This window comes from Anomaloglossus baeobatrachus, chromosome 1 (genome assembly GCF_048569485.1).
Source record: "Anomaloglossus baeobatrachus isolate aAnoBae1 chromosome 1, aAnoBae1.hap1, whole genome shotgun sequence".
NCBI lineage: Eukaryota > Metazoa > Chordata > Amphibia > Anura > Aromobatidae > Anomaloglossus > Anomaloglossus baeobatrachus.
The window spans coordinates 335,567,823-335,594,630 of NC_134353.1; the positions used below are offsets into that span (position 1 = coordinate 335,567,823).

Below are 26,808 nucleotides of genomic sequence, written 5' to 3' on the forward strand. Positions count from 1 at the left end.
GTTTGTTTGTTAATGACATGTATTCCTTTGAGTTAAAGTATCTTTAAAATCATGGTGGAGAAAATATAGAAATCTACTAATATGTATCTAGATATATATCTTGCCTCCGAGTCCCTGAGTCTTCTTTCTATTGTGTCATCCTCCACCCTGATCAGCCGTTTAAGATGTGTTATGGTCGAGGTTAAGCATCCCCGAAGGTAAGCTTTGAGAGTTTCACACACCAAATTATTGTTCCGGGATTTGGGGTGAGTTGCTAAGAAATCCTCTAATTGGGCCAGGGTCCTGTCACTTTGGTCAATTAATTTGAGCCAGAAGGAGTTCAACCGCCAAAGGGGTTTGGTAACGTTCCGGACAAATTTGAGAATGAAGATCACCGGACAGTGGTCTGATATACCCCGTTTACCACGCCGTCTATCCAAGCTGCCGCGTTATGTGATCCAAAAATATAATCTAAACATGACAGCGTGCGCCTCGTAGAAGAATGAGAAATAAACTCCCAGGTATTGGGATGCCGTAGTCTCCAGAGGTCGACCCACCCTCCTCCCTCAATACATTGCAGCAAATCAGTCGGGGTTGAGGTTGAGCGTTGTCCCCCACTGTCCAGTCTAAGGGGTACTTTGCACACTACGACATCGCAGGTGCGATGTCGCTGGGGTCAAATCGAAGTGACGCACATCCGGCGTCGCTGTCGACATCGGAGTATGTGAAGAGTTTTTAATACGATTAACGAGCGCAAAAGTGTCGAAATCGTATGATCGATGTAGCGTCGGTCATTTCCATAATTTCGGAAGGCCGATGTTACGATGTTGTTCCTCGTTCCTGCGGCAGCACACATCGCTGTGTGTGAAGCCGCAGGAGCGAGGAACATCGCCTTACCTGCGTCCCGGCTGCAATGAGGAAGGAAGGAGGTGGGCAGGATGTTTACGTCCCGCTCATCTCCGCCCCCCTGCTTTTATTGACCGCCTGCCATGTGACGTCGCTGTGACGCCGCACGACCCGCCCCCTTAGGAAGGAGGCGGTTCGCCGGCCAGAGCGACGTCACAGGGCAGGTAAGTGCATGTGAAGCTGCCGTAGCGATAATGTTCGCTACGGCAGCTATCACAAGATATCCCAGCTGCGATGGGGGCGGGGTCTATCGCGCTCGGCATCGCTACCATTGGCTTGCGATTGTTGCAGTGTGCAAAGTACCCCTAAGCCTGTCTAGCTCCTCATTGACCACAAGATTAAAGTCTCCCATGCACAGGACACACGCGTCCGGGTAATTAAGGGCAAAGCTCAGTGCTTGTTTGAGGATAGAGGTTCGAACTGGTGGGGGTTGTAAATACATAATAGGACATAGTCCTTACAGTTAATGGACGCATACATGAAAATGAGTTGCCCCTCCAGATCCCTTCTAACCTTCGCCTCCCACCAAATGGACTTATGGACTAAGTGGGAGACACCTCTGGAGTAGCTGGTGTGGAATGTATGCACAAACCAGTCAAATACCTTGACTCACTTTTTGGGTGATTTGAGACCCCTGACATTCCAGGTCATAAACACTAATTCCGATACCATGCTATGCGACCCCCATAAATAGAACCAGGATCCCAGGTGTAGGAGGGCAAAACCCAGTATCAAATGGCCAATACTTCCTCCCCTTCTCTCTCTCACAATTTTCCCTTGGCTGCTTCTTATGCTGCAATAGAATATAATTAGCACTCCAGTGGTAATGAGTATGTCCCTGCAAAAAAAAAAACATGATTAGTACATACTTAGCCTTAAACAGAAAGAACCAATGGCGAACTTTGAATCCACTTCTCAGAGTCCCGTAAAACATTTCAAGTATTAATAGGGATACCATCACTGAACGCATTGTCTTGGTATAGGTGGTATAGGAACACAAGAACCAGAGCCCCTATTCCGCAGGTTTCGGTTCCCGGCCAGCTTCTCCATCACTTGAGGCTTGTTAAGGTCCCATCTGCCTCTGAAGGGGGCAACAGATAGGGGGGGACCATAAAGGGGCATAGAAGAGACCGTCCAGCAGGAGACACAGTCTCAGAGCTTCTGCCCCTTATGCCCCGGATGGAGCTGGAGCCAGTCTTCTACCTCTGCAGGCGTAGCAAAAAACAGGGATGATCCTTCATAGACTATGCGGAGCCAAGCAGGGTACAACATAGAATATACAAGATCGAGAGAGTGGCATTGTTGTACGTAAGGGGGCCTTTCTGCCGGGCCATACAGAGGGTTGCAGCTCTGTCTTTACAGTTGAGTAGTCGCGCCAAGAAAGGTCGCGGTGATGCACCTGGCGGAGAAGGTCTCGCTGTGACTCTGTTTGCCGTCTCCTCCACAAAGGTTGAAGAAAACTCCTCTCCGAGGGTGGATTTTAGCCATTCCTCTAAGGACTGTTCAGGGCGCTGGCCTTCAGAGTGCTCTGGCAGACCCATAATTCTTATGTTGTTCCGGCGCATGTGGTTTTCAAGGTCATGCAATTTACCTGTCTTTTTATGACAAAACTTGTGCTAGGCATATAGAATGTGTTGCTGATCATATCATGATAGATCATAATCTTAATTTATAATTTGCAGGAATGCAGCTTGCAGTAAGTGATACAGACACTGCTCCGGAAGATCTGTTATATGAAGTGGTGGAACCACCTCGTTTCGGTGTTCTTATGAAATCTGAAGATGGCATACAGACTCCTTTAACCTCAGGTAGTCCTGCAAAATGTATCTTCTTTTTTTTCTAACTTTTAAATAAATAAAAAACACTCCTTTATTTACACTCATGACTCATTTTACTCTATTCAGACAGTTCTGAATAGGATTGAAAGAGAGAAGGGCATAACTAACTGGTGCTTGAAAATGTGCTACATGTAAATGATACTTTATTTTTTGTGGAAAATATTGGTGAACATACATGTACACCAGAAATAGCATTTCTACATACTGTTTGTATTGTAAAAATATGTTCTTTAATGTCGAAACGCCTAGACTCATTAAACAAGATTGATAAATCTTCATCATTGCATGATATGGCTGCTTTCACACTTGCGTTTTGAGGCATCCGTCACAGTCCGTTGTGTGACGCATGTGACGGATGCGCTGCAAATAGTGTGCTAATAAAGGTAACGGATTCCTGTGAAAGAACGTTTTGCGTTGTTTTTTTTTTTTAATGTTTTGCCGGGAAAGAAGATTTGCGGTCGGGAGGAGAGAGAGAGAGGTGACCGCAAATCCCCTGAGTGACCGCATTGAGCTGCGCGATCAGCGGTGCCGTCACTCAGGTTACCCGCAGCCACAGCTGAAGTCCTCCACCTGAGAGCGGTGGCCGCGGGTAACCTGAATGAGGGCACAGCTGATCGCGCGTCTCACTTCAGTTGCTGCGTGGAGCTAATAGAGAGCGGTTGTGTTCTACGGCCGGTCCTGTCAGCTTCATGTAGCAGATCTGGATGCATCTTGGGACATCGTGTGGATTACGCCAGACCTGGAGGGGTATTTTGGGATTAATAAAGTGGTGAAAGAGAATGGGTTTTTTTTGTCTTTTATTTCAAATAAAGGATTCTTTCGGGTGTTTGTGTTTATTTACTTTCACTTACAGGTTAATCGTGGGGGGATGTCTCATAGACGCCTGTCCTGATCAACCTAGGACTTAGTGGCACCTATGGGCTGCCATTAACTCCTTATTACCCCGATTGCCACCGCACCAGGGCAATTCGGGATGAGCCGGGTAGAGTCCCGGGACTGTCGCATCTAATAGATGCGGCAATTCTGGGCGGTTGCTGCCTGATATTTTTAGGCTGGGGGGCGCCCCATAATGTGGGGCTCCCCATCCTGAGAATACCAGCCTTCAGCCATATGGCTTTATCTTGGCTGGTATCAAAATTGGGGGGGACCGCACGCTGTTTTTTTTTTTTTTTTTTATTAATTATTTATTTATTGTACTGCACTACATAGACCCGCCCACCGGCGGCTGTGATTGGTTGCAGTGAGACAGCTGTCACTCAGCGTGGGGGCGGGTCTGACTGCAACCAATTATAGGCGCCGGTGGGCTGGGGAAGCAGGGAATAATGAGCGGTCGGCATTTTCAAATGCAGGAGAAGCTGCCAGAGCAGTGTGACAGCTGTGCAGCGCCGCACCAGTGATCGGTGAGTATGAGAGAGTGGGTGAAGAGGGAGAGACCGACCGACAGAGAGAGAGAGAGAGACAAAGAGTGATTTTAAATGATTTAGATCGTTGTGCTGCACATGCTGAGCATGCTCAGTAGAACGTGACGAAATCCGTCAGCGGATTTTGGCGCTTAGCTCATTGCGGTGGAATCCGCCACCATAGACAATCATTAGACACCTTGGTGGGTTCTAACGGAATCCGTCAAGGTGTGTTATTTTAACTACCCAAAAAACGCTACATGTAGCGTTCCCTCCGCCCGACACTGCGTCAAAATAACGACTCAGCGTCGTTCAGCAGATGCAACGCAGACATTTGCGTTACAGTGCGTCGTCAACACAAGTCTATGGAGAATAGCGCAGTGCGTTAACGGACTGAGCTATTCTCCATAGCGGCGGATTGCGCTGAACGCAAGTGTGAAAGCAGCCTTAACTGTTTTGTATTGTCTGTGTACTATAGAAAGTTGAAGCAGATAACAATTGTTTAACATTTTTGGCAGATGATACATTTACATATGAAGATATCAACAGAAATGCTGTGCATTATGTGCATGATGGCTCGGCAACAACAGAAGATAGCATGGAGATTGCAGTGACTGATGGAGTGACCTCCACCACAACTCTTCTGAAAGTAGTAGTCACTTTGGCCAATGGCAATGGTCCTCGTCTTGTCCCTGGTTCTCTATTGTCCATAATGGTGTCTAGCAAAAGCTCTGTTGTCATAACGAGCTCAAATCTTGCTTATAAAGTAAGTGATTTTAATATTAATGTAGGAATATAAAAGTGTATTTTGTGTGACTATTTGGAACCCAATATGTTTTTGGTATTACCATCTTTTTTTTCTTAGTGGTTGGCTAAGAATTTCTGATGCCTTATCTTACATGCTTAGGAATCTATCAAGAAATATTCTAAGACTAGCTATGAGAAATTATCCAGGTAAATGAAGTCAGCAAATAGATGACAGGGCATTTAAACTCATGGTCCTAAGCACTACCTATTTTGATATTTCAATACTTATTTAAGCAGGTTTGTCTTGTGCTTGTATGATTGTTGTTTTTTTTATCTACATAAAAAAATTGATGCATCAAATGTGTTACTGAGGCAAAGGTTTTGAGTATTAGCTCAAGCTTATAGTACTAGAGACTGGAAGGGTTTGTCAAGTAGCAGAAACGTATGTTTTATTATTTATCTAATATAATACCATTGAACTTAATATACCTTCTTGTTCCCATTGTCTCCAAACCTCCTAATTCATCTCCTGTTTCATGGTCTAGTCGGCTCTACTTCTCTATTGCTTAAATTTGAGCAAGAAAAGGTCTCTTTGGTCTTAATTAATCACACTGCTGTATGTATGGAGTAGTTTGAATGCTAAGGAATAAATTAAAGCCAAGTAGATGTTTCCATGAGGGTATTGCATGATGGATAAGTTTCTGCGAGCATTTCTCAGCATTGTGAAAACCTTTAATATTGATCAAATCCCCAACTCCATTTGCTAAAATTCAGCCTTAAACTTAAAAGAAACCTCCACCATGATTCACTGTTGCTTGCAAACATTCATTATTGTACCACTTTCAAGCCTTTCAGTAAACAAACTATCTTCTGTTAGAACCAAAAATCTTACTTTTTAACTCATCAGTCCAGAGCACGCACTGCCATTTTCTGTGCTTTAGTTTTTATGCATAGTTGAGTCACTTGGCCTTGTTTCCATGTCGAATGTATGGCTTTTTGGCTGCATTTCTGATATCAGTGCTGGACATATTCCGATTTCAATGGGAACAAACCATGATGTGTTTTTCTGTCATGCTTAGTATGGGATAATACCAGATGAATGGCGAAAGGGGGGAGAGGCAAACTCTGTCTTTAGGGAAGGGGGAAGATGGTGACCCCTGGTAAAACCTACCAATGGTCCTTGGCTCCCCTGATGTCCCTAGATAGGTTTTGCACCTATTCGGTAATCAGGATACCTAGGCCCTGGCTGACCCTGAAATGGGCTTTAGGTAGTGACTGGACGGGATGAGCACTAGTCAACCCCAGTAAGACCTAACGAACACAGGGAAAATAAATGGGATAATGTAAATGGACAACTTTTCTGCAAAATGACTTTGGGAGAATAACAGCAACATACAACAATGTGTTATGACAGGAGATTTCAAGCCGACTGCTCAAAATCTGGACCGCATAGGATAAAACTCTTATCATCGGCAACAAACCAAGGGGAAGTGCAGATATATATATAATATAAGGATTTTAAACTGAACTGCCAAAATATCCGCAGAGTCCAAAAGGGAAAGCGTTAGCCCAAACAGAGGCGATACATAGAACTCCTTTCACACCAAGGAAGAAAGAATGGAATATCAAGGAGTAGTTTGTGCAGCCAAACCCATTAACCTTCTTCAGCCGGACAACACAGGGTTGTCTGTGAACTGTGACACACTCGTGACACTTTCATCTGCTGCCCTAAGTTTCAGTGGCCAACAACTGCATCTACAGTCCTCAATGTTGCCTACTACTTTGTGCTTCTTCTAAAAAGCTTGAGTAGCACAGGTTGAAACCCCAATCTGCTTTGATGTCTTTAGGGGGCTTTACATGGTAGCGATATCGCTAGCAATTTGTAGCGATAGCGAGCGTGTAAGTACCCGCCCCCGTCGCGCATGCGATTGTTTGTGATCGCTGCCGTAGCGAACATTATCGCTACGGCAGCGTCACACATACTTACCTGGTCGGCGGCGTCGCTGTGACTGCCGAACAATCCCTCCTTCAAGGGGGAGGGGCGTTCGGCATCACAGCGACGTCACCGCAACGTCACTAAGCGGCCGGCCAATCAAAGCGGAGGGGCGGAGATAAGCAGGACGTAACATCCCACCCACCTCCTTCCTTCCGCATTGGGGCCGGCGGCAGGTAAGGAGATGTTCCTCGCTCCTGCGGTGTCACACATAGCGATGTGTGCTGCCGCATGAGCGATGAACCACCTGGATAAACAACCCTTACCGATTTTTGTGTTTGGGACGACCTCTCCATGGTGAACGATTTTCACCATTTTTGAGGTCGCTTAAGGTCGCTGGTCAGTGTCACATGCTGCGATATCGTTAATGACGCCGGATGTGGGTCACTAACAACTTGACCCCGACAACAAAACATTAACGATATCGTAGCGTGTAAAGCCCCCTTTAATCTGGGAGAAAACTTGATACAGTGTAACTACCTTTTGTCTTATTGCTGTGCTGACTCTTGCCAGGGTATATTACTTCTGATATGAAACTGTCTTCCACAATGTACTCTTTGTAGCAAAGTTAGTCTTCCCATTGCTGTTTTTGTTTCAATTAATGACGGTTTGTTTTTTTTAACATATGAAAATGATAATCATTATTACCTATTTGGTATAACTGGTTACACATACACCTGAATATAATTCAACAAAATCCCTGAAATTGTACAAATTTATCTAGAAGGTAAAAGCATGATCACTTCAAATCTTGGTTTGATTTAGATTACTCTTTTGTTCATTTGTTTTACATTTTATTAATTGAAAAAAAACAACACAGGTATGCAAAATTTGGGTTTATGAAATTTTTTTCAAATCCAATGTCTGACCCTCATGTTTTCTTATGCCCTGATTTAAAATAAACACTTCTATTTGGAACCATCACATATGGATTTTTGCACAAAACACACCAATTACATACACGCAAAATGAACAAGAAAAATCTTTATTGTAGCCAAAAATGTACACAATATTATATATAAAATGTGTTTATTTTGCAACTTTATTGGAAATTAATTCTTGCACCTTTTCCTTTTATCTGCAAAGCTTCTCTTGACACCTTTTCTCCTCTAGAAGACCTGCGGATCTTCTCGATGAAGCATCCAGCAGTAGTCCCCCATCATGTTCACTTTTTATCTTGTCTTTCCATCTCCTTGATATCTTGACAAAATCTTTCTCCATGCTCTTCGCTAACAGCACCAAGATTTCAGGAAAGTTGTCCAAATGAGTATATTAAAAATGTAACTTCAAATACATCAGACACCCAAAGCTTTGAAACATTTCAGTATTTTCTCCTCAATGGACCAAAATTTTAGATCTTTGTTGTTACCTAGAAATTTCTTCAGAACATCTTTTAAAGAATCCCAAGCCCTTTTCTCCACAGCTTTAATTTTTGTTTCTAACACTTTGTCGTTCAAGAGTTTCTAAACATCCAGACCCACAACAAAGCTTTGTTTCAGTTTTTCTTTACTTTGTCCCTGAAATTTGTTACGCAGGTACTTAAAAGTCTCTCCTTTCTGTAGAGCCTTCACAAACTGCTTCATCAGTCCAAGCTTAATGTGGAGTGATGGTAGGTGATCAACTAAACTTTCCGCAGCTATGTTCTTGAGTCCAGGTTTCAAAGATGTTCTCAAGTTTGTGTATCCTCCTTGCTGCCCAAGGACGAAATAGAGAACTTTCAAATCACCAGATATTGACCATCCTGGATCCTCATAGTTAAGTTTCTTGATAATAAAGCTTAAATTCAAAGCATTCCCTCAAGTGCACAGAATTTCCTATAGGCACTGAAGCATACTTGCTGCCATTGTGCAGTAGAACATCCTTCAGACTTTGTTTGATGAATCAATAGTCTCCACTCGCTCACAGTATACTCAGTGTTAAATTTTTCCATCAGCCCAGGAACATAACTGCAATATACTAGAGTACCGTCTTGAGAAAAGCATGGAAGGAATTCCTTTTCTTTGCTTCTTTACCATGAAAAACGGGTACCAGGAGCTAGCAGGTTCTTTTCCTATAAATTATTTAATTTGAGCTGTGTTAAAAAGCCGTGGCTCATTGGGACTAGCATGAAAGTGTTCGTCAGATTCCTGCTCTTCATGTTCTGAATTAGGTGTATCTGTAACTTTCTCCGGCGGTAAAGGGACAGGTATCCCTTGACCATGAGGCACAGTGCAAATCGCTGACTGGAGGTCTGGGTATACAATCTCCTTCTTATTTTTAAGGTTGAATCCCTCCACGTTGTATGTACAAAAGTAGCTGTCATCACTATGATTTTGCAGTTCCTTCAAGATTGTAGGCATGCCAAAAAGGAAGCTCTCTTTCTTCCCTATAGGCCACTGTCGTAGTTCTACATAAATAGAACACACTACTTGTGGAGCCCATGACTTGTCCTGATCACCTAGTTTTACACCAAAATACGCATAATGCACTTTTCTAACGAAGTCCATGATGTGCCTTCAATGTTTATTTACTACAAAACAACCGCAAATGTAACCAACAAAAGTTGTCGGGTGAATTATATCACCCCCTTGTAGCCATTTTGATCACATTGTTCAAAACAGAAGCTTTATCCACCATAAACACTAAAGGGGGCTTTACACGCTACGGTATCGTTAATGTTTTGTCGTCGGGGTCAAGTTGTTAGTGACGCACATCCGGCGTCATTAACGATATTGCAGCATGTGAAACTGACCAGCGACCTCAAAAATGGTGAAAATCATTCACCATGGAGAGGTCGTCCCAAACTCAAAAATCGGTAAGGGTTGTTTATCCAGGTGGTTCATCGCTCATGCGGCAGCACACATCGCTATGTGTGACACCGCAGGAGCGAGGAACGTCTCCTTACCTGCCGCCGGCCACAATGCGGAAGGAAGGAGGTGGGCGGGATGTTAGTCCTGCTCATCTCCGCCCCTCCGCTTTGATTGGCTGGTCGCTTAGTGACGTTGCGGTGACGTCGCTGTGATGCCAAATGTCCCTCCCCCTTGAAGGAGGGATTGTTCGGCAGTCACAGCGACGACGCCGACCAGGTAAGTACGTGTGACGCTGCCGTAGCGATAATGTTCGCTACGGCAGCGATAACAAACAATCGCATGCGCGATGGGGGCGGGTACTTAAACGCTCACTATCGCTACAAATTGCTAGTGATATCGCTACCGTCTAAAGCCCCCTTAAATACTGAAAGTAATTGTGCTAAGCACACCACCACATTCTTATGAACTCTATTTAAAAAAAGATCTGTCTTTGCTCACCATACCAACCAATCACAGTGCAGCTTTCAATTCTTATGCTGCTGTAGTAAAATTAAATATATGCTATGATTGGATACTATGGTTCAATCTTTGGAAGCTGGGTTAAAAAAATCTCTGCCCACAGCAGCCAATCGCAGCACAGTGTCCATTAATTCTAACCAATCTTATTGACACCAAAATCATCTACCAAAAGTCATGAAAAGGGTCAAAGTATGGTGCAAGAAAAAGCCTATGGAGTCAATGTTTGTGCAAGACTGTACTTGATGGAATTTTTTCTATATTTTTACTGAGTTCAGCAATAGAAAGTATATAAGAATCACCTCTTTTCAAACAATTTTACCCTTACAAACCTGTGTAATCTACTGTATTAACACTTCTATTTTGAAATGAATTCTTACTTTGCAGTATGTATGTACAGTATGTATGCATACTGTATATTGGAGAGTAGAGGAAGGTGCATTGCAGAACTGATAAGCAGGCAGCTGCTGGAATTGTACTGTTAGCAGAGAACAAGAGGTCAGCCCATTCAATTCTGTGCAGCTGGATACGAAGAAGGGAAAAAGTAGATTAACCCTAGAACGCATACCTGGGGCCTCGCAGGCCTGCTAAGTTACTTGTTTTCTATTGTAGATTTCTATGGTTGTGCGTTCTAGGGTTAAATAAAGACACAAAGGTGCAACTAGGGGGGGCGGAGCGATGTAGCTTACCAGAGAGGACACACAGAGAAGGAGCTCCTCTAATCCTGACTTCATCCTGGCCGTTTAACTCCCGGTACCTGATCCAACAACCTGCCCACCAGCTGCTGTGACAAGGGACGTCGCCTGGAGACTGTCGGTCCCCATCGGTGCTATTTTTCTTTTAATCCTACCGGCGCTGACGAATCTCATGAGGCTGCAGCACGTGTAGCTGCAGCCATCTTCCCCGCGGCCGGCACCTTCAGGGAGCGGCACTGTGTGATTCCGGAGAGCGAGGAGTGGTGCAGGAAACATACCCTGAGGGACGATCCAGGAGCGGAGGCATTGTCTGGGAGCTGGCATTTCCACTGGAGCTGCTCCCTGAGCATCACAACATCACTGAATCCCCTGGGGCTGGAGCGTGGGACGCGGTGGCCATCTTCCCTGCGACCTGCAGCTGCATGGTGAGCGGCGGCGTGTGACTCCAGGAGCTGAGAGGAGCAACAGGCATATACCCAGAGAGGAGGACACAGGAGCGGTGAGCACAGGGAGTTATCTCCCCCTTAGCTGTATAACTGGCGGCCATTGAGCAGCACACTTAAGGCTGGAGGCAGTGCAGGAGACATTAACCCCTAGGGTGCTGGAGGGTTTGGAGTGTGAGCCTTGAAAGACAGGCCCTGCAGACTCTCCCTGACACAAGAAAACATAGGAGAGACACATATTGAAGTCCCCACGCTGTGCAGGCCTGCATCACCCTGATAAATATACTCTAAGTGCTGTGCTGCCCTGGGACTCCCTTCATTGTTATTCTACAATATAAAAGTTGCTGTTTTCTGGCTCTCTGGAAGAGGTGGGCAAGTGGAGACGAACATATTATTAAATATACATTGCAGAGGCACGGAATTTGACGCACAGGGGCACGATAAGAGAGGGGTGCAGAAGCAGCAAACTCCCAGTATATCAACATGAGTCCCCCTAAACAAAGTGGAGCTATTGATAAGCTTAAAGAGTATGCAAGGGGTGGTCAGGCAGATGCCCCTAAAGCCAGGAGAACTACCACTTTAAAGGATCAAGCACCGTTGGCTGATGGGTCAGAAGATAAAGATGATTTAACCCTAAGACAGGTGTATGAACAGCTTCTACAAGCAATTTCTACAAGCAACAGCTCCCTCACAGGGAAGATTGAGGAGGTACACTCAGAGGTGGGCCGCTTGCGTCAAGACATGCAATCCCTGAGGGCCCGAACAACAGAAGTTGAGACACAAGTGTCAGAACTGGAAGATCAAATAAAACCACTTACAACTAAAATAACTACAATAGCCGGATCAGCAAACGCATGGCGCCAGAAAGCAGATGATCTGGAGAATCGCATGCGTCGAAAGAATATACGGATCATAGGACTGCCAGAACACTCGGAGGGTCAGCATCCGGAACGGTTCCTGGAGGAGTGGCTGAAATCTAATCTTGGGAACGAGTTCTCCTCGACGTTTGCGGTGGAGAGAGCGCACAGAGTTCCAATGAGACCTCCTATTCCAGGTCCACCGCCGCGTCCCTTCTTAGCAAGGATGCTCAACTGCAGAGATAGAGACACAGCACTCCGCCTAGCCCGACAGAAGAGCCCACTTAAGTTTAACAACGTTACGCTCTCGATCTTCCCGGACTTTTCGGTAGACCTCCAGAAACAGAGGGCCCACTTCATGGATGTGAAGAAAAAATTAAAGGAGCAAAACATCATCTATTCTATGCTATACCCTGCCCGGCTCCGCATAGTGCTTGAATGGTCGTCTCTGTTTTTTACTACACCTGCTTAGGCTGAGGACTGGTTACAGTTACACCCGAGACCTAAGGGGAAGAAGCAATGAGGCTACGTCTACTAAGTGACATTTGCTGAGCCCCCCTGGTGCCCTTCATTTCCCATAACAGCTTGAAGCCCCCTTTGGAGAAAGACAAGACTTCTCCTTGCCTCGAGTGATGGAGGAATTGGCCAGGAGTTGGTTCCTGTGAGATGGGAGCCCTATTTTGTGCACTCTAATACCACCTATACCAGGACACTGCATTCAGTGGTGGTATCCCCATTGATGTTTGAAATGTTTTACAGGACTTATCGGAAAGGTCCTGAAGTTCGATATTGTTTTTCTATGTTTACAGCTGCAATTGCATTAACTTTATTTCTTCGCAGAGATAGGCTTAAAACTATTGGTGGGTTAACCACATCTAGTTGCGGGGCGAAACGCGTCTTAGGCTATGTTCACACACTGTGTTTTTTACCTGCGTTTTGGTTCCGTTTTTGCTGCAGAAATTTCTTGAGAAATTCTTGTAACCTTTCTGCAGACATTCCCCAGCAAAACCTATGGCAAAAAAAATTAGCTGTCCACACACTGCGTTTTTTTCTTAAGAAAATTCTTTCAGTAGATTTTCTTAAGAAAAAGAATGAGCATGTCACTTCTTTTCTGCAGCTAACTGCGTTTTTTGCCATAGATAATTGGCACAATAACGCAGGGAGCAACCAGCGGTAAAAACGCACCAAAAACGCACCGAAAACGCACCGAAAACGCGGCAAAAACGCAGGTGCGTTTTTGGTGCGTTTTTTAACGCAGGTGCACTAATCCTTCACTCTTAAGAAATTTCTTAAGAAATTTCTTAAGAAAAATCATTTTTCAAGTGTGAACATAGCCTTATACTTGGGATCCTGGTTCTATAAACAGATTTATATGATATGGGGTCAGAGATGATAGTTATGACCTGGAATGTCAGAGGCCTTAAGTCGCCCAAAAAACGTATCAAGGTATTTTCCCAAATTAAGCAAATCAGGGCTCAGCTGGTGGCACTGGTAGAAACTCACCTCACACGAGACACAGCCAGACTAGTAAACAAACCATGGGTACAATGGTCGACGCATGCGTTCCACACCACCTACTCCAGAGGAGTCTCTTTATTGGTCCATAAAAACATACGATGGGAAGCAAAGGTGGTGAGGCATGACCCGGAGGGGCGGTTTGTGTTTATATATGCGTCTATAGATTCTAGAGATTATGTGCTACTATGCATTTATAACCCCCCCACCGGCTCGCGTTTCCGTTCTTAAACAGGCACTGAGCTTTGCCCTCAGCTACCCAGATGCATATGTGTTATGCATGGGAGATTTTAACCTTGTGATGAATGAGGAGCAGGACAGGTTTCGGGTAGATGGGGGGAGACAACAATCGACCCCGGATTCGACTGACTTACAGCAATGCGTTGAGGGAGGCGGGTGGATAGACTTTTGGCGACTCCGACACCCTAACACTCGAGAATACACATGTCACTCCTCCACTAGACGTACACTATCCAGACTGGATTATATTTTTGGGTCAAGCAACGTCGCGACCTGGGTGGATGACGTGGTACATGGGGTCGGGTATATCAGATCATAGCCCAGTGATCCTCACTCTTAAGACTAATCAAAATGTTAGCAAACCCAGGTTAAACCCCTTTTGGTTGAAATTAATTGATCAAAGCGATAGGACCCGGACCCAAATAGAAGATTTTCTAAAAATCCACCCTAAACCCTGGAATATTAACTTGGTGTGGGATACTCTCAAGGCTTACCTTCGGGGGTGTCTTTCTTCAACCATAACATATCTTAAAAGAGTGACTAGAAATGAGGATGACATGGTGGAGGGCAGACTTAGGGACCTAGAGGCAGAATATATTACAGCCCAACCCATGGGAACAGAGCAGCCTGGATGCATTCATACAGGTTGGATATGCAACACTCTGAGACCAAGTCCAAACGCAAACTGTTCTTCACTCGACAATCTTACTTTGAGCTTGGAAACCAGTCCAGTAAATTACTGGCATATATGGTTCGGCAACATAACACCTAAAATACAATACTAGGTATACGGAGGGCAGACGGCTCAACAGCTATATCCCCTGAAGATATCTTGGAGTGCTTCCATGAATATTATAAAACCCTATATACTTCTAGAAGCCCTCATGGAGTTCAAAGCTGTGGGGCATATCTATTGGATCTGGAGTTTCCCACTTTGAGCAGATCGCAACGGGAGTCTCTGGAGGCGGACATCACACTGGACGAAGTGATTACAGCCATCTCAGATATGGCTAGGGGGAAATCTCCGGGTCCACACGGTCTCCCCATAGAATTGTATAGTAAATATTGTGATGTATTGGCCCCGATTTTATTAGATGTTTTCTCTCATTTCTCAGTCGGTGACTCTCTACCTGCCTCCTTATACGAAGCGCACATAGTTGTGCTGAGGAAGGAGGGTAAAGACCCATTAGACTGCGGCTCATACCGCCCTATATCCCTAGTCAATGTGGATTATAAGATCTTTACCAAAATATTGGCGTCCAGGCTCAATTCAGTTATATTGAGTATAGTTCACCCAGATCAAACCGGATTTATGCCTGGAAAAAAACACCTCGATAAATATAAGACGGGTCCAATCCATAGTACAATATAGTACATTGATCCAGGAGAACGAGTGGGCCTTGGCCTCGCTGGACGCGGCCAAGGCATTTGACTCGGTAGAATGGCCATTTTTGTTTGCCTGCCTCCAGAGATTCGCCTTTGGGCCTAAATTCAGCAATTGGATTCACATATTGTATAGGTCCCCGGTGGCCAGGGTACTGGTCAACGGCGTTATATCAGCACCTTTCTCACTGAGACGGGGCACAAGACAGGGATGCCCTCTGTCTCCAGCATTGTTTGCACTAGTTATTGAAGCCTTGGCAATTAGAATCCGCTCTCATCCACAGATCACTGGAATCACTATAGCCGACCGAACAGATCAAATAGGATTGTATGCGGATGACATGGTTGTTTTTTTGGACAGAGTACAAGAGACCTTGCCTGTGGTTATAGATACTATAGATAAATTTGGGGAGTTTTCGGGACTGCACATCAATTGGGACAAGTCGGCTCTGATGCCATTAACACAGGGGTCTAGAACTTCAATGGAAGGTAGGTCACCTCTGCAAGTGGTAACTAGCTTCAAGTACCTGGGAATACACATACAGAAGGACCATAGACTAGACTATCAGACGTGCATAACACCACTCCTGGAACACGTTAAACTTAAATATAACTCGTGGAGCAAGTTACCCCTGTCGATAGTTGGCAGAATCAACTTAATCAAAATGATATTACTTCCAAAACTCAGTTACACACTACAACATAGTGCAGTATCAGTACCCAAGTCCTTCTTCTCTACGCTGAACTCGCCTACTACTTCTTTTATATGGGGGAGATCCAGACCCAAACTCCGGTTATCCATTTTACAGAGATCCAAGAGACTGGGAGGGATGGCTCTACCGGAGTTCTTCCTGTACTATCTGGCGGGGCAGCTTAAAGCACTAGTGGCCTGGATGCCTGGTTGTCAACTGCCGAACTCTGAGAGTCACTTGGCACACGCGGCCGGGACTGACTGTTTAGTGGGTTTTTTGGAATCAGATGGACTGAGAATATCACGGCAACTACCCCTCCTCAAGCTGGCAAGATTGGTCTGGCGACAAGCTAAGAGAGTGGCACATTTTGAGGGAGTAGTGGCGGAGCTCCCACTATGGGGGAATTGCTACTTCCATACTCTGAGAGATCACCCCTCAGCACAATTTTGGGTCACACACAATGTCATTACACTGGGTGATCTATATGCCCCAGGAACCACAACCTTCAAATCCTTTGACCAGATCCAAACGGAATATAATATCCCAAGGTCGCAATTTTTTAGGTACCTGCAGATTCGTACAACGATTCAGTCCCATATGCAGAAAATTGGAACGGGGAGACTGATATCAACACTCCCGATGATAGGTATCCTAAAATCACAGGGACCTCGGGGTTTAATCTCAGCCATATATACTTACCTGTTATCGGTGGAGGTAGAATCAGACCCTTTGCCAGCCCAGGATAGATGGAGATCTCTAATCCCCTCTCTACAGGGAGAGGAATGGGAGGAGATATTGGAGTCTCCGACTACGGTATCCCCATCAGTTAATAATAAGTTGATTCAATGTTACATTGTTAACCAAGCGTACCTTATTCCTTACTCGATTATTTAGTATGGGCCGTTTTCGTACATCGGAGTGCCCGAGGTGTCATCTCTCGGGCAAATTTCACACATATGATCTGGAGCTGTCCTAATATATCCTCGTATTGGAGGGGAGTGACATCCCTGCTATCATTGATTGTGTCAATTCCTGTTTCATGTGACCCCTTGATATGCCTATTTGGGGTAATGGAGGAAGAGTCCTGGGATCATTATATGATAACATTCCTCAGAGGGGCATTATTTTTGGCTAGAAAAGTAATAGCCTTGAGGTGGATGGGGGATTCGAGTCCAACTGTGCGGTCCTGGGTTAAATTAGTCAATGCAACTATAGTCTATGAGTGGGTGGTATACTACAACAGGGGGTGCCCGGAAAAATTTAACAAAATTTGGGGCATATGAAACTCTTCTCCGTATACACTTACATAGACTTGGAGGAATCTATGTGAATAGAGGTGGTTCCCGTTAGATGTTGGGAGATGGAAACTATCCTATGGTATCTTGCGGTAAAGTGATGCAATGTAGCTGTTGTTTTTATTTCCTTTTCTACCCTGTTTCTTAAAATATGGTCATGCTGATCGTTAGAGCTGTTCTTATGCTTAATATAAAATTGGATATATATACAAATGATAAGAAGAATGGATAATAACACTATTTTATCTTGAGTACAACGGATAGTATGGACTCTATATGATTGTTCAGTGTTGTGAACGTATAGCACTATCCATGTACTGAGCTATTTCTCACATTGTAAATGTCAGTTATAACATGTTTGAAACTGTTAATAAAACGAAGTTAAAAAAAAGGTTCAACTAGGAAAGCGATGTTGTGATTAGTCGCTATATTAACAATAGTTATGGGAATACTGTACTTTTTAGAATTAAATATTGCAGTTGAGGGAATAGTCCATTTTATAGGGGTTGTCCACTACTAAGACAACCCCTTCTCATTCCACATGTTTCCCCAAATTAAAATAAAAAGATTATACTCACCTCCCGTGCAGGCATCATACCAGCAGTGTCGGCACTGATGTGAGGTTGCTATGTTATGCGAGCCCTGTGCCCAATCACTGCCAGGTTCTCTATTTTGGATGAATGAGTACTCAACAGGAAGTGAGAGCTATGGCTGGCCGCACACTTTTTGTTGAGCGCTCATACGTCCATAGGAGAGGAGGGAGAAGCGGGCGATGATTGGGCATGGGGCTCGAATAACCTCGCAACCTCACGTGAGCACCGACACAGCTGGAATGGTGAAAAATGGAGATTCCAGCACTGCTTAATGAAATATAAAACATAGCTTTATTAGGAATAAAAGTTAAAAGCCATGGAAAAAAACGTCCATTTAGCTCCATAAGTAGACCAGGTAAGTGTCTGTGTCTACATGTTTCAGGCACAGCATGCCTTTAATCATGACTGCTGCAACGGTGCTGGTACAGGAGAGGAGTATAAGCTTTTTTATTTTAATTGGGAAAAACATGGAATGAGGAGGAGTTTTCCTAGTAGTGGTTAACCCCTTTAATATCAGGCTGATATGAAATACGGGCATTCCCAACAAACAAGGCTCCCCTTCTCCATAATGTAATACAACATTACAAGACAAGCCATATTGAACCAGCATTAGGTCTATACGGCAGTCTTCCCTTACAAGTGCTAAACTCCTGTGTACTAAATCTGGTTGTATGGTTATTTGACCTATCTCAGATGAAAGGTCTTATTTTTGCTATGTAGCATCACCTCCTTCATGTATACCTCTGGCAATTCAAATGAATGGATTAGTGATTTGTTATAAATCCCCGTAACCATCCCAGCAGGTGAAATAATGATGCTCTAGGAATCATTAGCACCATTTGTAGAGTATCATTTGATGTCTACCATTTGTTTATTATCAAAGAAGGCATTAGAGAGAGATTTGCCAGCTAAGCCTGCTTAACTTGTGGCTCCATAATGAAAGTGATGGTGTTTAAGAGGCTGTGTCATTATTCATTCACTCGCTTTGAAGAAAAAAGACTTTGTTAATGTGATTTGAAAATGAGCGTTACATATTTTCTTGCTAAGTAATGTAATCAAGTAATATTTTATGCAAATAATCCTTACAATTACAGCAGCTGTCACTTGTGAGATTGCCAATTACTTACTAACTAATGCATTACCTTTTGGTTTCCATACTATGACAAAGGCAAGTGCACATAATTCCATAGTAAAATAGACTGTTGTCAAAATTTGTTTTGGTTGTGGCATTTCGGCTTGGCTTGTAAAGCTCCATAGAAAGAGTAAAAATCTGAATCTGAATTCCTTCACTTAATGAATGCTCTGTGGTTAATGGACTAACTAAGATGACTTCTATATTGGTGACGCAGGATGATTTGATTGTTTTTGTTACAGTTCGTACCTAATACTATCCAGGACTGGTTCATTCGTGATGTAATTGAAATATAATTGACTGGTGACTTGTTTGTTGAAGCAGATCGATCTCTTCTACTAAATTCTGAAGTTTTGTACATATTTCAGACTGTTTGTAGAGCGCTCATGTACATGCTTTATTATAGGACCCAGTATAATGGACTTTATTTTTCCCAATCAGGATAGTCATTCCCAGGACTCTAAAATCAGAATCCAGCTAGTCTCCTTGCCAATGTATGGCGTTCTAAGTAAGACTAAGTCAGGACAACCAGCTGAGGAGCTATCAGAGTTTTCTTTTTTCACAATGGAAGATATCAAAAATCGAAAGATTAAGTAAGTTTTACTCTCATTTTATTATTAATCCTATCTTCTATACCATTACTATGCATTCACTTTGATCGTTAGGTTTACGTCTACATATATGGAAATGATTAGAGGAAAGTCTGGAATTCTACAAAAAATGATAATGCTCATATTTTAATGTCGAAAATTGAATAAGTTCATCAAGATTATCATATTTGGTTATTTGGAATATGTCCAAGAAGTCCAGTTAAGCATTTTACAGCATAGGAACTAGCTGAGATGTCTTTTTTTCTTTACATACCTGTCATTTCTAGGTATTCCACGATATCAGAGATGGACAACCAGCCACTAACTGATCTCTTCCACTTCACTGTATACAATGAGGACAATGACCGTCTGGACAATCAGATATTTACTATCACCATTACTCCAGCCAGTAGGAGTCTAACTGTAATTCAGGCTGCTGAGCAAATAACAGTAAGTGTTCTTTCACAAGACTAAAAATTGACCCACAAGTGTCATCTTCACATGCACTTAAGACCAATATATTATAACTAGGGTTGAGCAAAAAGATTTGGAGGACCCCTTTCCATGGATCTGGTCAGTAGTCTATAGCCATTGACAAGGGTTGTGAAAAACTCCTGCTACCTGCGGCAACCTTGGTGCCCTTCTGATTTTTATGTCTCTGTAATATCATGTGTGCATCTTGCTGCAATGTAATGACCTTTTTGGACCTACTAATTAGAAGAGGTATGCTGCAGGTAGTTAATAATAATAATATTTATTCATTTATATAGCGCTATTAATTCCACAGCGCTTTACATACATTGGCAACACTGTTCCCACTGGGGCTCACTATCTAGAGTCCCTAACTGTATGTCTTTTGAGTTTGGGAAGAAACTGGAGAACCCAGAGGAAACCCACGCAAACATGGGGAGAACATACAAACTCCTTGCAGATGTTGACCTTGGTGGGATTTGAACTGAGGACCCCAGCGCTGCAAGGCTGCAGTGCTAACCACTGAGCCACCATGCCGCCCCTAGGGGGTTGGAAGTTTACAGTGCTCTGATCCGGAGCCATGATCTGCCACTGCTGAACCATGTTTCTTTCAATCTTTTTACTCATCTCTAACTATAACACACATTTATAAGTAAACTCTAGTGTTATACATCTTTTCATTTTATACATTTTTTCAACTTTTGACCCATTTTAAGACTTTTAAAATTGATGGTCTACTCTCAGGAGAGGTCATGAATTTTCAATCGGATTTCACGTCTCTTGGTAATCTCATTAATGAATTGTTTGAATGGTCCTCTGTGCTTGTACCAGTGATGCAATGATAACATTGCTCTGACTATCTGCCCACTGTACACACAACAATATCTGCTTCTCCCAATTCAACTACTCTGCACCGCTGATACTATACAGATAGTGTTTTGAGTGATATAAACAGTGAAGAGGCTGCAGCACTTAATTGAGCACGGTGGCCAGTTGATATGTGTGGGCTGTCGAGAGTCTCACCCCAACCGAACTAATATTAACCCCTTCACCCCCGGCCACTAAAACACCCTAATGACCGGGCCATTATTTGCAATTCTGACAAGTGTCACTTTGACAGGTTATAACTCTGGTAATACAGCAATCCCGATTGATAGGTATAGTTAAGAGCATTAAAATAAATCCTTTATTAATTATTCTAAAAGAGGAAACCACTCCCTCGAATAAATTCTCAATTCACAAAGCCTTCACCATGTGTAATCAGTGCGTGCCCATTTCATGCCGCTTTTAGAACATCATGGTGGAGGCCACTAGTTCAAAAACAACTAAATAAACCAACATAATAAACAAACACAATATGTTTATGCCAGATATGGATTTTTGGTCCAATTTGATAGAATAAACTAAGGCATAAAAACTAAATATACCTAACAAAAATTCATCATGTTCTTATAAATGGTACTGACAGTGGTCAGATATCACAATTAGATATACATGTTAGGCATATAGCCGAATTGGTTCAAAAACAAATGAACATACCAACATAATAAACAAACACAAGATGATTATGCCAGAGCACGGACAATGGTCCGACTTGATAGAAAAACTAAGGCATAAAAACTAAATATACCTAACAAAAAATTGCATCACTTATTATATGATACTGACAGCGGTCAGATACCACACTTGTAGACATATGTTAGGCATATAGCAGGAATGATCTCACCAAATCCTTCCACAGATAGGGGGCAGGCAGTCTCTCCTTTGGATTCCTGGGTTCAGCATACTATTCCAGCATTCACTCTCCCTGTCCAATCAGGAGGCCATAAAACAACAAATTACCTGCCACCCCAAACTCCCGTCCTAACAAGGACGGTCCACATCTAATGCAAGGTTGGACCCCTAAGCTGACCCTGTTACCGTCCCGACGCGTTTCATCCACATTGACTCCTCAGGGGACATATTAGAAATACACCAGGTCCTCACTGCCAGCCCTCACATGCCACAGATGTCAAAGGAGGTTATAACTCTGGAACGCTTCAACGGATCCTGGCGATTCTGAGATTGTTTGTTTTTTCGTGACATATTGTACTTCATGTCAGTGGTAAATTTAAACCGATAATTTTTGCGTTTATTTGTGAAAATTTAGTAAATTTTGCAAAATTTTGAAAATTTCGCAATTTTCAAACTTTGAAAATTTATGCCCATAAATCTGAGAGATATGTCACAAATAATAGTTACTAAATAAACTTTCCCACTTGTCTACTTTACATCAGCGCAATTTTCGAAACAATTTTTTTTTTCGTTAGGAAGGTAGAAGGGGTCAAAGGTCATCAGCGATTTCTCATTTTTCCAACAAAATTTAGAAAATAATTTTTTTTAGGGACCACATCACATTTGAAGTGACTTTGAGAGGCCAAAGTGACAGAAAATACCCAAAAATGACCCCATTCTAAAAATTGCACCCCTCACTCTGCTCAAAACCACATCCAAGAAGTTTATTAACCCTTTAGGTGCTTCACAGGAACCAAAGCAATGTGGAAGGAAAAAATGAAAATTTTACTTTTTAACACAAAAATGTTACTTTAGCCATAAAATTTTCATTTTCACAAGGGAGAAAAGAGAAAGCGCACCCTACAATTTATTGTGCATTTTCTCCTGAGTACGCTGATGTGGTAAAAATCAATTGTTTGGGCGCACAGCGGAGCTCGGAAGGGAAGGCGCGCCATTTGAATTTTTGAACGCAAAATTAGCTGCACTCATTAGCGGACGCCATGTCGGGTTTGAAGACCCCCTGAGGTGCCTAAACAATGGAGCTCCCCCACAAGTGACCCCATTTTGGAAACTAGAGCCCTCAAATAATTTTTCTAGATGTTTGGTGAGCACTTTGAACACCTGGGGGCTTCACAGAAGTTTATAACGTTGAGCTGTGAAAAGAATTTTTTTTTTTTACCACAAAACGGTTGCTTCAACTAGGTAGCTTTTTTTTCCACAAGGGTATCAGGAAAAAATGCACCATAAAATGTATTGTGCATTTTCTCCTGAGTACGCAGATACCTCATATGTGGTGGAAATCAAATGTTTGGACACAAAGCAGTGCTCGGAAGGCAAGGAGCGCCATTTGAATTTTTTAGTGCAAAATTAGCTGCACTCATTAGCGGACGCCATGTCGGGTTTGAAGACCCCCTGAGGTGCCTAAACAATGGAGCTCCCCCACAAGTGACCCCATTTTGGAAACTAGAACCCTCAAATATTTTTTCTACATGTTTGGTGAGCACTTTGAACACCTGGGGGCTTCACAGAAGTTTATAACGTTGAGCTATGAAAAGAAAACAAATTTTTTTTACCACAAAACTGTTGCTTCAACTAGGTAGCTTTTTTTTCACAAGGGTATTAGCAAAAAATTCACCATAAAATGTATAGTGCATTTTTTTCCTGAGTACGCAGATACCTCATATGTGGTGGAAAGTAATTGTTTGGGTACATGGCGGGGCTCAGAAGAGAAGGAGCGCCATTTAACAGCAAAATTGGTTGGAATCATTAGCGGACGCCATGTCACGTTTGGAGACCCCCTATGGTGCCTAAACAGTGGAGCTCCCACACAAATTACCCCATTTCGGAACTAGACCCCTCAAGGAATTTATCTAGATGTTTGGTGAGCCCCTTCTACCCCCAGGGGCTCCACAGAAGTTGATAACGTTGAACCGTGAAAATTATTATTTTTTTTTAACCACAAAATTTTTGTATCAGCCAGGTAGCTTTTTTTTTACAACAGTACCAGGAAAAAATGTACCATAAAACATATTGTGCAATTTTTCCTGAAATTAGTGCGAACGATGTGGTTGGTGGTTCAGATTTGAACAGCCAATCACATCGATCGCCTATGGGGGGTGGCGATGCCACCCCCCCCTGGGGTCAAGCAAAGATCCCCTGCTGTAAGAAACAGCAGGGGACATAATTTGAAAACCGTTGCTATGGCCACGGCAATCAAATGAAGTTTAGGCCGTAAAATTACGTCCCTGGTCGTTAAGTCACGTTAAAATAGGACGTAATTTTACTGCCCGCGGTCGTGAAGGGTTTAATAGTTTATGCAAATGAAATTTAAAGGCTGGATATTTCACATTTAAGGTCAGCTGTCACACCATTTATCTGGCAAACCACAATGTTTCCATAATATAATTATTGAAAGATATGAAAAAACAAACCAAAACGACCTGTTTTTTCTTTGTTTTTTCAGCTCTGGAGTGGTACTTTCAATCTAAGGTCACTGCCCCTCGTAATATACTCATCCTTCTTTACCTTTTACCGATGCTGCTCCAGTCCTGCTTCTCCATCTTGTAGATGCAACTTCTGAGTGGCCGGAAGCCAAACGTTGCCTCACAAGCACTCAATGCAAGTCTATGAGAGCAAGAATGAGGGCAAACCGAGGTTCTCATAGACTTGCATTAAAGAGTGACCTCCATGAAGCTCTGGAGTTGCCGGCAGGTCACAAACTGCCAGAAACCAGCAGTGATAGAAAATGCAGACACTGGAGGGTAGACTAGGGGCAGAGGGACTTGGATTTAAAGCACCACTCCAGTGGTAAAAAAAAAAAAGACTGCCGGAGTGGTGCTTTAACCTCTGAACATTATGAGACTGTCACATATCACTTGCTATACTATTCAAAACGAACAAAATGGTCCTTCTGTTGAAATTCATTTTATGGTTCTGCTAAATCCATAGGTAGAAGAAGGAGGGAGAATTCCTTTATCTGCACATGATATACTACCCCTTAAGTCCGTTACATTCGCACCTAGGCTACAAATGAATATTGTCAGAGAACCAAGGTTTGGTTACCTTGAGAACATAAAGAACGGTAAGACTAGTACTATTTTCTCAATGCTTGGGGTGAAATGCGCAGTGTGTATTTTTTAATACTATCTGTTGTCTAATTTGATGTTGTAGCAGTTTTGAGAAGCAAAACATATCTCTTTTGTGATATTTCTTCAAACCCGCTGCCGGCTATACATTTCTTCTGTGACATGTGCTAATGTTTAAATGAGCTGAGTAAAGATGAATGTGCTACAAGATGAAGAACTTTATACTGCTGTTTAGGTTTTTTTGCAAGAAGTCAGCTATATTTGATTCCAGAACTCCTTTGGCTGCAATCGTCAAAATTAATGAAAACACATAAATAAATGAATGCATGTGTATGCTTATGGAATACACACATTCTCACATAGGTGTTTTCCAATTAAAATGGTTTTCCCATTAAATTAAGGAACGCCATATAGCTACAATATAAAGGATTCTGCACTCAAATATATGACGTAGACCAGATCATTTATTCATGTTCAATTCAAAAGAGAACACATGCGATGTTTCAGTCAAGAATCCGAGCCCAACTGATTGTGAGAATAACAGAAAAGACATTGATAAAAGAGCCTGACGCGTTATAGGCAAAATGACTTGCGTCACCGTGTGTTGAGCACTATACAGTAACAGAGGTTGCTTTACTTATAGCGCTGCAGGTTCTCTCCTATAACTACCTCTGCTCTTATTTCCGCAATCCATTGGGTTCGACGAAAATCCAAATTGGGCACCAAAATGTCACACATGTTCTGTTTTTGTTTGCAAATGAAAAAATTATTATTTAGTAGAGTGCGGAGTTTCTTATTTTTGCCTGTGTACAAAGTGGAACCTTATTTGTGTACCCAAAAGCTATGTCAAAGCTATATTTATATCACTGGCAGGCAGATACAGAAGAGGGCCCCTGTGCAAGAACAGAATATGGGCCCTTTGCAGCCCAAGAGCTCATCAAAATACAAAATTCCACCTGTTTTAGAGGTAAAAGTGGGCACCCTTACTTCTAGGGCCCCTGTGCAGCCGCACAGGTTGTTCCAAAGATATGTCCACCCCTGATCTATATTGCCTCAATATGACATCACTTCATTTTTAATAGGGTCCAAACTCTACAAACCACAAAGCTTACTAGAACAAAAAGGTGACAGCGACAGCACTAATAAAGTATATCAGCACTCTCAGAAAGTTTTGACTGCTGATCCAGTATTGTATCCGTATTGCAACACAACCACATTCATGTGAATCAAGCCATTTTGTAGTCATATGTACAATCCTTGTTCTGGAGGGGTGCTGTACAGAGAAAAAGATGAGTACACCACTCTTGTATTCTAGTGATCTGTGGGGGGCTAAGAGGTAAGCATTGATTAATAAGTAACTACATACTGCAGGAAATGCCATTTGAAAAAAAATCCCTTTAACACAGTTGCATGGGAATGTGAACTAATTCATCGCAACATGGAGAGTGCTTAAAAATTAACTATACTTTTAGCAAACTTTGCATAAATCAATAGTAAATGCAATATAAGAAACTTTGGCAACTTACCATGAATCAATAGTACATATAAATATAAGAGATAGAGAAAGATTGCTGAGCTTTCTAACAAGTCTTTTACCTTAACCCAGAGCTGGATTCACATCTACACTAATAACTGTAGATCCATAATTTACTTCTATTTACTGCTATTTTTGTCTGTGTGCTTATTCTGGAATGAAGTCCAGGAAGCCTTTTCTGTGTGTTATGTGCAGGGGAGATCATAGCAGTTAGTCTCCCCCCACCTGCTTTGAGTCCATTTGCAAATTTCAAAATAGAGCTTCCAGAAGGGAAAACTGGTGAAAATGCAGATTGTATGTCATATAGATAACAGAAATACTGTTATTCCCCATGTAGACAC

At 42.8% G+C, this 26,808-nt stretch overlaps 1 protein-coding gene across 1 annotated transcript in view; it reads left to right on the forward strand.

Moving 5' to 3' along the window:
• FRAS1 (Fraser extracellular matrix complex subunit 1) overlaps nucleotides 1–26,808 on the forward strand; it is a 724,001-nt gene that overhangs the window by 581,645 nt on the left and 115,548 nt on the right. Inside the window, exons 37-41 of the mRNA XM_075352182.1 lie at nucleotides 2,568–2,693; nucleotides 4,642–4,889; nucleotides 19,455–19,606; nucleotides 19,891–20,053; nucleotides 24,797–24,929. Coding sequence (XP_075208297.1) covers nucleotides 2,568–2,693; nucleotides 4,642–4,889; nucleotides 19,455–19,606; nucleotides 19,891–20,053; nucleotides 24,797–24,929 — 822 coding nt within the window. The remainder of the gene's footprint in view (nucleotides 1–2,567; nucleotides 2,694–4,641; nucleotides 4,890–19,454; nucleotides 19,607–19,890; nucleotides 20,054–24,796; nucleotides 24,930–26,808) is intronic.